The sequence below is a fragment of the Streptopelia decaocto genome (genome assembly GCF_964273445.1).
Source record: "Streptopelia decaocto genome assembly, chromosome: 4".
Taxonomy (NCBI): Eukaryota; Metazoa; Chordata; class Aves; order Columbiformes; family Columbidae; genus Streptopelia; species Streptopelia decaocto.
The window spans coordinates 19,990,741-20,002,972 of record NC_138658.1 but is presented as its reverse complement, the minus strand read 5'-3'; the positions used below and the strand labels follow the sequence as shown (position 1 = coordinate 20,002,972).

The window sequence follows — 12,232 nt, the reverse complement described above, 5'->3', positions numbered from 1 at the left end:
AAGTAACTGCTAGCACATGAGATCCTTGTGTTGCTAGAAAGCTGCCTATCTGTACTACCTGAAGCACTGCTTTACGACAGTTTAGCATTTCCAGTAATGTTAATAGCTGGAGCTAGAAAAGTTCTAACAGGAGAAGCATATATCCCAAAGTGTTAAGATGTGTCTCCTCCAAAATCTTGTACAGGGCTGGCTGAGCAGTGTGACTGATAATCAAGAGCTAGAGTGCACCCTCTTACGTGTTGCTTGACTTTATAAGGACTCTTGTGAGGCATCTTCTTCCCTCATGCTATTTTCATTATCTCTGCTCCACTGCTTAGAGGTTCAAACAATTTATCATCTGAATTAAAAGGCAATAGCAAATACCTGCTGTTCTGCCTTTGTCTCATGTGATAGGCATGCTGCATTATCCCAATAGGAGTTTAAGATGATAAAACATCAAGTGAGATAGAAGGCAGACTGAAACGGTTATGTCCTCATTAAACTTACAACACCCTTGGCTGTTATGATGTATTTGTGCTCTGTTATAAGCCTCAAATGAACAGTTTGAAAGTAAACGAATAAAAACGTACTATAGGATAGAGAGCTGTTCGTGACTGTATTACGGATTTAGAAGCTTTCACTATTCCTATTAAAATTGTATGTGTGTGAGAAATACAAACTTATTGGATATTTTAAGAGTTGTTGTCTTTGTCCTTTGGTGTGAGTGCGGAACTCTTAGAGTATGGTTTGTGATAGAAAGAGTATCCAAAGCTAAGGCTATACGTCACACCATAATAAGGTCAGATACTGCTCTGTTCTGGCTGAACTGAGTGTCAGTCAGAAGCCAAATAAATCCAGCTGACATGGCACCAGCTGGATTCATGCTGTTTGCAGGAAAACTTCTACAGGTTTTGATGAGCCAGGGGAAGCAGAGTTTCACACTGCTGACAGCTGAGTGTAGGGCCTCGCTTTGTTTAACTAAGTACATTAGTCACTGCGGAGAACACTTTAAGACATGTTCGAAGACATTATCACTGCAGTGCATTGAAAAGTATTAGCAGAGCTTAGCAAGGCAGCTGGCCGTGATCAGATATTCCTCTTAAATTAAAAGCATGTTTAGGTATTCTGCTCACCCTGTTCTTAGGTAGCTAATAATGGAGCTGGATCCTCTTGCTCTATTTTGAGGATGTCTTATTGAATCATGTATAGAGTGATGTGACTAATTTGTGGAACAGAAGTCCCTGTGCATCAGCTGTTCACTGTGGTTTTCCTAGGGGTAAGATAGTACTTTTTATGTTGAAAGACACTGATCATTCTTTTCAGCATATCAAAGAACAAATGTACTGTAGGCTTTTCTATTGAAAAAAAATAGTAGAACAAGTGGCTTTAATCTGTATTTCCATCATTACATCTACGTAAAACTCACTGATGCTAATGGGACTTGTAGCAACATAGATAAAAGACAGTCACACTGTCAATGAAATATGGAGCAAAACAAAATAGGGCACACCACGGAAGTAGGAGGGTTCATCCCTGTAGGGGCAGCCCACAAGCATGTCACTCAGCATGCTTGGAGTAAGCTGTTGGTGTGCAAAGCTGCGGCTCTCCGGAGTGAAGTACCTGACAGCGGCTAATGCAGTGGCTGCACACGCTTGCTGAACACCAAACTTAGTTGCTGCCCAGATGGATCTTTTCAGAAAGGTGCACATGCGAAGTCTGGGATGGAAGACACCCATCAGGACAGTCCAAAAGCACCCATGGCTCTGGGATTGGGAAGGAACAGGAGGGACTCAGGGCTGCACTAGAACTCTCAACTGTAGGCATCACGGGGGTAAGCTGAAACCAGCAGGCTCACCTCAAATCGTAGAAAAGGGGTGAGGGAACAGTGCAAAAGCATTGAAGTCACTAAGCTGGGAGGAGTGGCTGACACGCCAGAAGGCTGTGCTGCCATCCAGCGGGACCTGGACAGGCTGGAGAGTTGGGCGGGGAATAACCTAATGAAATTTAACAAGGGAGAGTGTAGAGCCCTGCATCTGGGCAGGAACAACCCCAGGTTCCAGTATAGGTTGGGAAATTACATATTAGAGAGCAGTGTAGGGGAAAGGGACCTGGGGGTCCTGGTGGACAACAGGATGACCATGAGCCAGCACTGTGCCCTTGTGGCCAGGAAGGCCAATGGCATCCTGGGGTGTATTACAAGAGGGGTGGTTAGTAGATCAAGAGAGGTCCTTCTTCCCCTCTACTCTGCCCTGGTGAGACCCCATCTGGAGTATCGTGTCCGGTTCTGGGCCCCTCAGTTCAAGAAGGACAGGGAACTGCTGGAGCGGGTCCAGCGTAGGGCAACAAAGATGATTAAGGGAGTGGAGCATCTCCCTTATGAAGAAAGGCTGAGGGAGCTGGGGCTCTTTAGCTTGGAGAAGAGGAGACAGAGGGGTGACCTTATTAATGTTTATAAATATATAAAGGGTGAGTGCCATGAGGATGGAGCCAGGCTCTTCTCGGTGGCAAACAATGATAGGACAAGGGGTAATGGGATCAAGCTGGAACACAAGAGGTTCCACTTAAATTTGAGAAAAAATTTCTCAGTGAGGGTGACAGACACTGGAACAGGCTGCCCAGGGAGGTTGTGGAGTCTCCTTCTCTGGAGACATTCAAAACCCGCCTGGACATGTTCCTGTGCAACCTCACCTAGGCGTGCGTGCTCCAGCAGGGGGATTGGACTAGATGATCTTCTGAGGTCCCTTCCAATTCCAAACATACTGTGATACTGTGAAGAGGCAGAATTGTGGGATTCTGTGGAGATTAAGAAAGGAAAACAAAAAATAGCAAGTAATGTGTTTTCTAAAGTACGCCGAAATATGTGGTAAAGGACAACATTAACAAAGAGCAGTACATTGCGTCCTCACAACTGATCACAAATTATAACATTGCCATTGTGAACAGAAGGGGAATGATGTTCTGGAGGTGGACCCTGAGACAAAGGTGTGAACTGGGTGGTCCAATACAGAACAGAGAATTACTTATTTCCATGTAAGCCACAGTGTTGACAAAGCCAGCGTAACATACAGTTAGCTTTTTTCCTTGACAGTTTGTGAGAGTATTTTGTCAAAAATAGTGTTTGCATTCTATCCATGGACACTTCAAAAGTATAGACCAAAAGCAGCAGGCACACTGGCACCAGTAATTGCTTTGACCTAGGTTCAGATATTAGGGATTTTAATTTTTATCTTTAATTTTGCTGTTTAAAATAGTATGGATTGTCTTTATTAGTGTAACATACAGATTGAATGTTCAAAGAAAGAAACTAAGAATGTGTTTTGGAAGGCTTCTTTAAAAGGAAGACTGTGCAAAGAATGGTTTGGTCAGCCCTTTTCCTAGGATCCCACCTAAATGCAGTTCTTGCACCTCTCTTGCTATCCAGGCTCGAGAAACTCAACATTGCCTTTTGACACACAGGTCAGAAAGCAGGTTGTCTGATAGATGAAGTGACTGCTGCTGTCTTTGCTGGAGTGGCATTAGAGCTGTACCCTTCTCATTTTACCTGAGACTGTGTGATATTACCTTTGCTGCCCTAGTCTCTTTATGGTCTGCCAGCATTTTCATTCTTGAAAAAACCGCATACTTGGGACATGTGCTTCTGAAAAAGCACTGTGTTGTAATCTGCTATATTTGGATGTTTCATCCACAGAGCAAAATGGAGAGTTATCTTTTCATCCCGGAATATTCATAGTAAATAGAAATAGAATAGAAATAGTAAATAGAAAAACAAAAATCTTATCAGTATTATCCAAAGGAAGGAGTCCTGAGCATATGCAAATGAAAGTAAATTCAGCAGGATTAAAGAGGTATAGTTAAAGTATACATAAATCCAGCTGTGGAGCAGCTATGAAGACTACAATAGTATAGATAGGCAATCATTTGAAGGTAGCCTTGCTGCTCTGGTAGGAAAGTGAGCGCACAACTTAGAGCGCTTGAATAGAACTTTGCTGTAGGCAGGTAGTTCCTAGTTGACTGAACAAGGTGCAAGGTAATTTTCTCACAGGAATGTAGGTGTGAGCCTTTAAATGAAAAGAACTGCTGTTGACTTCAAAACTGAATCACTAGCACTGATGAATTTTTGAATAAGTCAATTTACCAGCATTTAAAACTATTTTAGAATAGTTAATTCTTTAAAAAAAATAGCACGTGCCCTTTCTATTTCTGCTTATTTCATTATAGATAATGAAGCAGGAGTGAAAAACCTGTGAACATCATGGAGACACCATTTTGTCTGTTGCATTGTGACATATTTGTGATCTCTTCTTTGCTTCTTTATTTTTTTTATATCCTCTATTTTTTTCTTTTCATTTCTGTTTGGTGTGTATGCTCATTTTACTGATAGTATAGCTCATCTCTTAAGTTATTTAATCTTGTGAATACTACTCTGAGGCACCTAGCAGTCTTAGTAATGTACTGGCCACTGAGTCTTCATGCCTCCCATATTGATTGTGGAACACAATAAATATATTGCAAGCACTTAGCCATTTTGATGAAGTAGATTTATGCTATATAGTTTCACTTTGTCAAAATACCTACATGTTGGCTTTCTTTGCTGTTTAAATGCTCTTCTATTTGTTCCTAACTTCCCCTGTTTAACAGCAGACAAACCCAGGGAGCACTGAATGAATCGGATGATCCCGAAACAGGCTGTCTAACTGATAACAAGCCAACTTCTCGACACTTCTATCCTGTCGCCTTGCTGCTTGTCAGCTCACACTTGCTGGTTGTGTGGCTTATTTTAAGTCTTGCTTTGCTATTAGCCAAATATCAATAAACTTCATTCGTGTTCCTTTCTTTTCTACAAACAGCAACAAACTAACTTTAGAAAAAGGAATTATGCTGTATTATTTCTACAGTCTCAGACCCCAAGGATTCATCTTTAATATACAAATGTCTGAAATGTACTATGTTTTCGTTATTTTTTTCTGAACTCTAAGAAGTATACTATGCATTGAGTGAATTGATTTGCTCTTTCTGTTCATGGTAAAGCTTTCCCACTGTAATTAGCTCAAAGAAAGCCCACTTACAATGCTGTCGCTGTATACAAGAAGATGTGAAATCCTGAATGCTTGAATCCCTCTTTCCAGAGTCATTAGTCTGAAAAAAATTTAAAAAAAAAATGCAAAAAAAAAAAAAATGCACAACACAGACTAACCCCTAGACAAATATTACAGGGTGGTGGTTTGTGAGATTTAATTTCCATTGTGTTACTTTCACAGTTACTAGCTGATGGGATCTTTTTTGTTTAACAAATGATTATTCCTTTGCTACAACTAACTCTTTTCTGTCAACTAACTAAATGGAATAGAGTAAGTTCTGTTTTGTAATGAAATTAACCTGTTTGTAATTGTTGCTTTAGTTGCTTTTGCTTTCAAGACACTTTTCTATTCTTTTTAACTGAGTCCTGTTTATGTCTTGATGCACCACTTTGGCACTTGTGACTTTTGTACTGTATGTGAACAAACATCCTTCCTTTATAAAGCAGAGAGTTGGACTGGGCTGTTTGAAAAGCCATTCTTTTTTTTTTTTTTTCTTTCTTTTTTCATTGCAAAGCTGAACATGCAGGAAATGAAGCAGAGATGAGACTTTCCTTTACAAATCTCTAGGGCCAGACTTAATAAAATGCCTTATTCCTAGAATACCCATTTTTAGGGCAATGTGTACTCTCACATATATAGTAAACAATTTGAAAAAAGTATGAGAAAGTTTAAAAGGCAAATATATTTCTGGAATTAGAATAAAATGTATCATTAGAGTATTTACATTTTTTAAACTAAACTTTAAACCTCAAGGGCAAGTGTATTAGGGGGAAGAAATCTTATCACCTGTTTCTGAGGGCAATAAATGTAACTGGGCCTGGCCTTGGATTTAATTTTGTAAGATGTATCATCACTTGTGGAAAACAAAAATGTAGAGTTGAATCTTTGTTATTTTTACTTCAACTGTTGCTGAAACTCTGCAATGAACAAATAAAGCATATTTATTTATTCTGTGTTTCATGAAGTTGTACTTTTTCCCCCTTTCACTAGAGAAGGATGCCGCATAGAGAATGTACTGAAGAATGTCAAATGCAGAAAGTATGCATTCAACATGATACAGCTGATGGCTTTCCCAAAGTACTACAGACCTCCAGAAGGGACATATGGAAAAGCTGACACCTAATTTAAACAAAAATGTAATCAGGAACTTATATCACTATGCTAATTAGTGCATATAAAAATGGCTCTCTATGACTTATTAATTGGGAATGTGTTACCAGTTGAGGTGTTATTTTTATCAGGTTTTATCATTTTACATTAAAAACCCCCTCCAGTTAGTTGTTATGAAATATCATCAAGAAGCAATGGACTGAATATTCTAAAAACCAAATATATTCAACTTTTCTTGGTGAAGTTGAAGATTAGTATGACTCATAAGCCAACTGGAATTAGTTTTTTGAGTAGTTTGATCAAAGATTAAAAAGGGAAATGTCATTTGCTATAGGAACACAGTTAGCAATCTGGAAGGTGACATTCTGACTCTGAACCAAAAACTGAGATTTGATTTAAGGGGTCTCTTGCTATTGGAAATAGTGTTTTCTGGAACCAGCATAGCACCAAGGTCATGATCACTAATGTTTAAATCCTTCACAGAAGGGTTTATGAAAGATGTTAATCTTAATATCTGGGCTAAATATAATTTTGGTATTTACATGTAGCTTCTTTACATAAGCATGTTAACTTCTTAATATGTTTTTAGTGATTACAGTCTGCAATTTCAATTATTACATTCTGGTTCCTTGCAGTTAACTTGGCTGTATCATTCTTGGTTTTCTGTACCACCACCAAACACCACTTAGTTCACTTTCACAAAAATCACATTGGAATCAGGGGGATTAATTCTTCAAGTAAGGTGGCCTGAGTTTGACCTGTCTTGTTCCTGTTTACTGTAAACGCTTAAAACTAAATTTTCTTCAGTGATTGGGAAAATGAGTTGTATATACAGGACTTAATGTACCTTTAGGCTATAAAAATATGTATGTTTTTACAGAGCCTAAGATAAGTGTTAGGAGTAACCTACTGTATTAGGACTAGTTAGCCACTGCAGCTGATTTATATCGAATTTGTAATGCTGTATGCAGACACACCAGGATGAACTATCAGCTTTAAAAATGAATGTTAATCCTTCTGCCAGCTTGTGTTAGTCCTGAAATTTGTCTTGCAAATAACTTTTGTGTTTTCTAATTGTATCTATTTATTGCCTTCTCCTGCCTCTCAGAAAGAAACACAGTGTTAACACCAAGTGTTAACTGCTTACTGACCTTTATGTAGTGCATTCATTTTGAGAAAAAAAAAAAAATCTCTAGAACAGAAGTGTGAGAATTTTACCCCAATGAAACTGCGCTGGGAATTTGGGCATCTGTAGGAAATTGTAATTGCCATGGATAAAGAAGTTAATGTTTGCTTGCTCCTATGGAAGTCCAAGAAATCTTGATGCACCGTAAGTTATAATTTGTTCTTTTTATTCCATTAGTGCCCATTACTGGATGTAAATCCATAACTGTACTATTAAAAATACATATTTAAGAACCTGATCCTGCAAACTCTAATTGGGTAATTACATGAAAATTATCCATAATGTGAATAAAGTTAAACTCATCTTGTATATTTGCAAGACCAGGCTTTGGGACATGTAGGAGAACATCAAGAAGGGATCCTTATTCCAATGCTCATTGACTTCAGTGAAGTCTGGAGTTCACCTATACAATATATTTACCTAACTAATTGGAACTTTTTTCCAAAGTAAATTAGGTAATTTAAATAGTATATTTGTGCATTTGTTGTTCGTTTATATTATATAATGTGCTATCATGAATGACTTCTCTGTTCTTCTGGAATGTATTACTCCAACAGCAGATGTCAGGAGAGCTGGTGTTCCATCATAGATAAGCTCAGGCAGATAAGAATGTACTAGCATGGGTTTTTTTTTTTTTGCTGTCATGTACCAGTAGAAGTAGGCGCGAGTCATTGGGTGGATAGATGTGTGCATTAATTTGGTTTGGGGTGTTTTACTGTTACGTAACTGATCTGTACAAAACTTGTTTGTGACTTCATAGAATGCAAATCTTCCTAAGTAACGTTTTGTTCTGTCAGACTATCACAGTAGCTCTCACTATCTGCCATGTGTATTGTTAGCTTAAAGAGATTACATGTACGGTTTAGAAGTAGTGTTAAATTCCTCATGCACCTCTGAAATAACTCCATAGATACACAGCAGAGAATGCTGGCCTTCCTATAGTAATTCTGAAACAATCTGTAAAAGTCTATGTAGGGATGATATTCACTCATGGGTACTGCAGGTTCCTGTAGTTCTTAGTCCCATAGGCATTCTGTCAATTTCAAAATGTGAAATTCTATCCATTTCCTTCTTATCAGGAACATAGTCTTTCACTATATTATCCCTCAGCATTTTAATCCCACTTGTGTTCTAAAATGCTGTAGTGACTATCATGTGACCTTGATATTTAAGACGTTTTCCACATTGAAGCCATGTTTTTGGAGTGGGGAAAAAAAAAAGGTATTGAATTGCTGTCCTCTATGTTCTAAGAGCCACTCCCAGTATGTTATTGTGAAATTAAATATTTTATTATTTGTTGCAGATAATTAAGAAAAAAAAACCAGTCTGAATGTTGTAGTGAAACTTCATTGGGCTTGGGCCATTACAGAAGAGTCGGCTGGGTTTTGTGCTAAATAAAGCCGAACTTTTTAACGTCGGTGTTTTGACGGGAACATCTTTTTGTAGGTCACGAGACCCTTGTAAAACCCGCTGACACGGTTCTGAGTGTCCTCGAAGAGCCTTATTGCTTCAGTACTGAAACAGGCTCAAATGTTTCCTTGTTTGGTGGCTGCCTGCTGTGCACTCTTGCGGTCCATACAGGCAAAGGCCATGTCATCAAAACTGAGCTGTCTGCTCAGCACGGACTAGTGGCTTTTCTGGTTTGCCTTCTGTGAGGAGACAGAGGACGTTTTGCTGCACATTGGTAGTTACGTTACTTGGAGTACATTCAGTCTTTGTAGAAGCCGCTTTAAGCCCTGTGCATTATTGGGATGACTAACAGGGGACTTAAATCATCCCTCAGGTCTTGCACGTATTTTTGTAGTTCACTGTGAATATCAGAGGGGTAAAGTTAAGCAAATAAATTTCCATGAGGAAGCTACAGCATTTGTTTCGCAAAGGATTAAGGGAAACACATTGATCTTGGGGGTGAATTCACAGAAAATCTGCTCTCTTAAAACTTTTGTAAGCTATAAAATAACCTGCTTTGAGAGGAGGGCAGTTCTCAAGGGCTAGAGAACGAACATTCAAAAATATATCTGGCATCTAAAGCCAAATCCTGTCTTACAGAAGATATTATTTGTAGATATAAGGTCTGCCTCAAGGAATCCTGAAGTAAGGGCTTCTAGCTTTGAATATTCGTACAATGCTTATATGGGGTTTTGTACCACAGACTAGTGTCTAAATAGAGAGCTAGCTCAGAATCCTAAAAAACATAAGGAAAGGAGAGTTAAAGTAACTTTTTCTTAGAGATTATGTAAATATGTTATAAAACTTAACATGCATAGGCCTGAAATTATTAAGCAGGCAGTCTTCTTTTCTCAAGTCTTCTTGTGGGGAATTTAAAATATGTTCTAATTCATGTTTATACTTTGGCTTTTACAGAGCAATGAGGAAATGGAAATTTTTAATTATGTTATCTGATCTTTGTCTATGTGAAGCTGTGCATTTTGATGGAATACTAGCCACATATGTGTTATATAGAACAAATAATTTAGAAGGACAGCTGAAACAAAATATTAACTGAGGAAGAGCCTTAACTGACTCCTTTGCAATGTTAATTTTTGTATTGTCTGAATTTTGGCATTATGTAAGTGAAATAAGGAAATTAACAAACACTTTCTAAATCAATCAATCCTGATGCAGATGCACTTATTTGCAGTGAAATAAAATGTAATGGTATTCTAGATCATGACTAGTAATTCAGGTATAAAGAAGTACAACTTATCATTTTGAAGCCCACTATATAATATGCCTATGGTGAGCTTCAGAAAATAAGCTTATTTTTCTTTCTACTTTAAACACAAGTTCCAGGAAATTGTATGGTCCGCTTATTAAAAAAAAGCTGAAAATCCACTGAATATCAGCTGGTATAATAAAGAAAGAAATCACATTTAAAACTATGCAGCAAAATTACTTCTGTGAATTAATGTATGTTATTAGTTAAGAGTCTTAGAGGTATATTGTGTCAGTTGGTTGTTGTGTAAACTTGAAACCAGTGATATCTATATTTATGCTTTTTTATTGTAAAGAAATACACTGGGCAGGCAATGCCATGAGACATAAATTTGTATCTTGCTTTTCACTTATTTGTCTTAAAAGCAAATGTTTACAATCAAAGTGCTTTAAAATAATCGCTCTTCTTCAAAACACAAATTGTAAATCGCATGGCTTAAAAAAAAAACCCACATAGCTTTTATTAGAAACATAAAATTCCCAGACTTCAGTCCCTAGAATGTTGTATTTTTCCTTAATCATGCAACACATTGACTGTTGTGTTGCCAGAGCATTCAGTTTTACACTGAAGCACTCAAACATTTGTTTGCTCTTTCTCTCATAGCATCTACTGAATAAGTAATATAACAGCAATTTCAGCATGATACTCATGATCCAAGATTACAAGCTTGCTTTTGCTCAAATAAACACGAAACTTAATACTTCAGAATAAATAAAAGACACTTGTGAATCAATCTATCAGTATTTCAAAGAGCTGAAACATAAAGCGTGGGGCTTGCGTGCTGGCAGGGAGAAAGAGTTATGGTAGAAAGCTGAGTGTGATAATAGAGCGCCCTGGACCTGTGGGGTTTTGAGCGGTGAGATTTGGCCCATACTACTCTTACTTAGATCTCTAATTACTGGAAGTGGTGTTTTGTACTTGTCCCATGCATGCAAAGTACTTCGGAAGTTTTCACTGCTTTTGTTTTCCTTATGAGTACTCTGGCTTTAAAGTTTCTAAAATCCCAGGTTACTTTGGTACTTGTGTTCATTTTGTGTAGCTGTTCCTTGTAATGTTCCTGTCTCACACTCTGAAGCACATGTATAAGAAGCATTAACAGGACTTGAGTCCATTTTGTGTGTGTGTGTTTGGAGAAATGAAGCACAACTATAGCAATTAAACTCTTTTTATATTTCAGGACTTAGCATTTTTGTTTCATTGCTGTCTGTAAGCCATGCCCATTGTACACTGTGTGTATATTTTTATTTAAATAAATGTGATGTTTATTTTTTATGTTTCTGACTTTTTTGTTTGTTATTCATTTTTCATTTTCATTGTGATGGCATCACGCAGAGGGCAGATTGTGCGTGGTGCTGAGAGTGGGTTCCCGGCTAAAGGAGTCAGTGGAAGCCCACCCACAGGTCTCATCACTGCTTGGAGCAAGTATTTAAGAAAAGCTCTGATATGACAGTAAAAAGCCTGCAATGGCCATAAATTAATTGTTCATGTAGTTTCTGGTCTTACTACAACTTTCTTCTCAGAACCAGGTGGGTCCTGCATTTTCTAATTAAAGACAAAACATTCACATACACGTGGAAGCCTCTTTCACATAACTATTGATCTATAGAGAGTAATTCAGTGTAACAGAGGTGGAATCAACATCTTTCAGTATGAAGACTATTAAAAAGGCCACATGGTATGTTTGGGCTGGTATTTTATCTTCACCATCCTAATGCAGAATTCTAGACCTTGGGAAATATGTAAGGCTTGCTTCTGTGCTTTTTTGGTTTTAAGCTGTTGTTGATAACTAGATTTATTTTATGATCTGTCATCACAATAAAAGGTAAGTTCTCCATGGTTGGCTGAAGTGTAGCAAACAGACCTTCTTTGGGGAATATAATAAAATGTGGCTCACCTTCTGTATTATTAGTACTATGATTGTTGCATAATTTACTCTCTCTGTTTATATGTTAGTATGCTTAGTTGTTTTACTGTGATAAATTCAGTGAGATGTTAATTACCTGCAAGGCTCTTGATAACCTTTAGAAAGCACTAGGAACTAATGGTTATTATGGTAATAAGTTATAAAGCTGTTAGCATTTAGCCTAGAAATTTTGCCTCTTACTAATAAAAGTGATGGTCTTAAAAAATACGTTGTCTCATTTTGCATGCTTACAGATTTTA

At 37.7% G+C, this 12,232-nt stretch overlaps 1 protein-coding gene across 2 annotated transcripts in view; it reads left to right on the top strand.

Annotated features, from left to right (window-relative positions):
• The window catches only part of INPP4B (inositol polyphosphate-4-phosphatase type II B), a 320,380-nt gene extending 309,045 nt beyond the window's left edge, over nucleotides 1-11,335 (top strand). Inside the window, exon 27 of one of the 2 annotated variants that reach the window (XM_082050912.1) lies at nucleotides 6,048-11,335. In XM_082050912.1, coding sequence (XP_081907038.1) covers nucleotides 6,048-6,180 — 133 coding nt within the window. In that variant the 3' untranslated portion in view covers nucleotides 6,181-11,335. The remainder of the gene's footprint in view (nucleotides 1-6,047) is intronic. The other variant, XM_082050914.1, reaches the window with a different exon arrangement.
• Nucleotides 11,336-12,232: the final 897 nt, after the last annotated feature.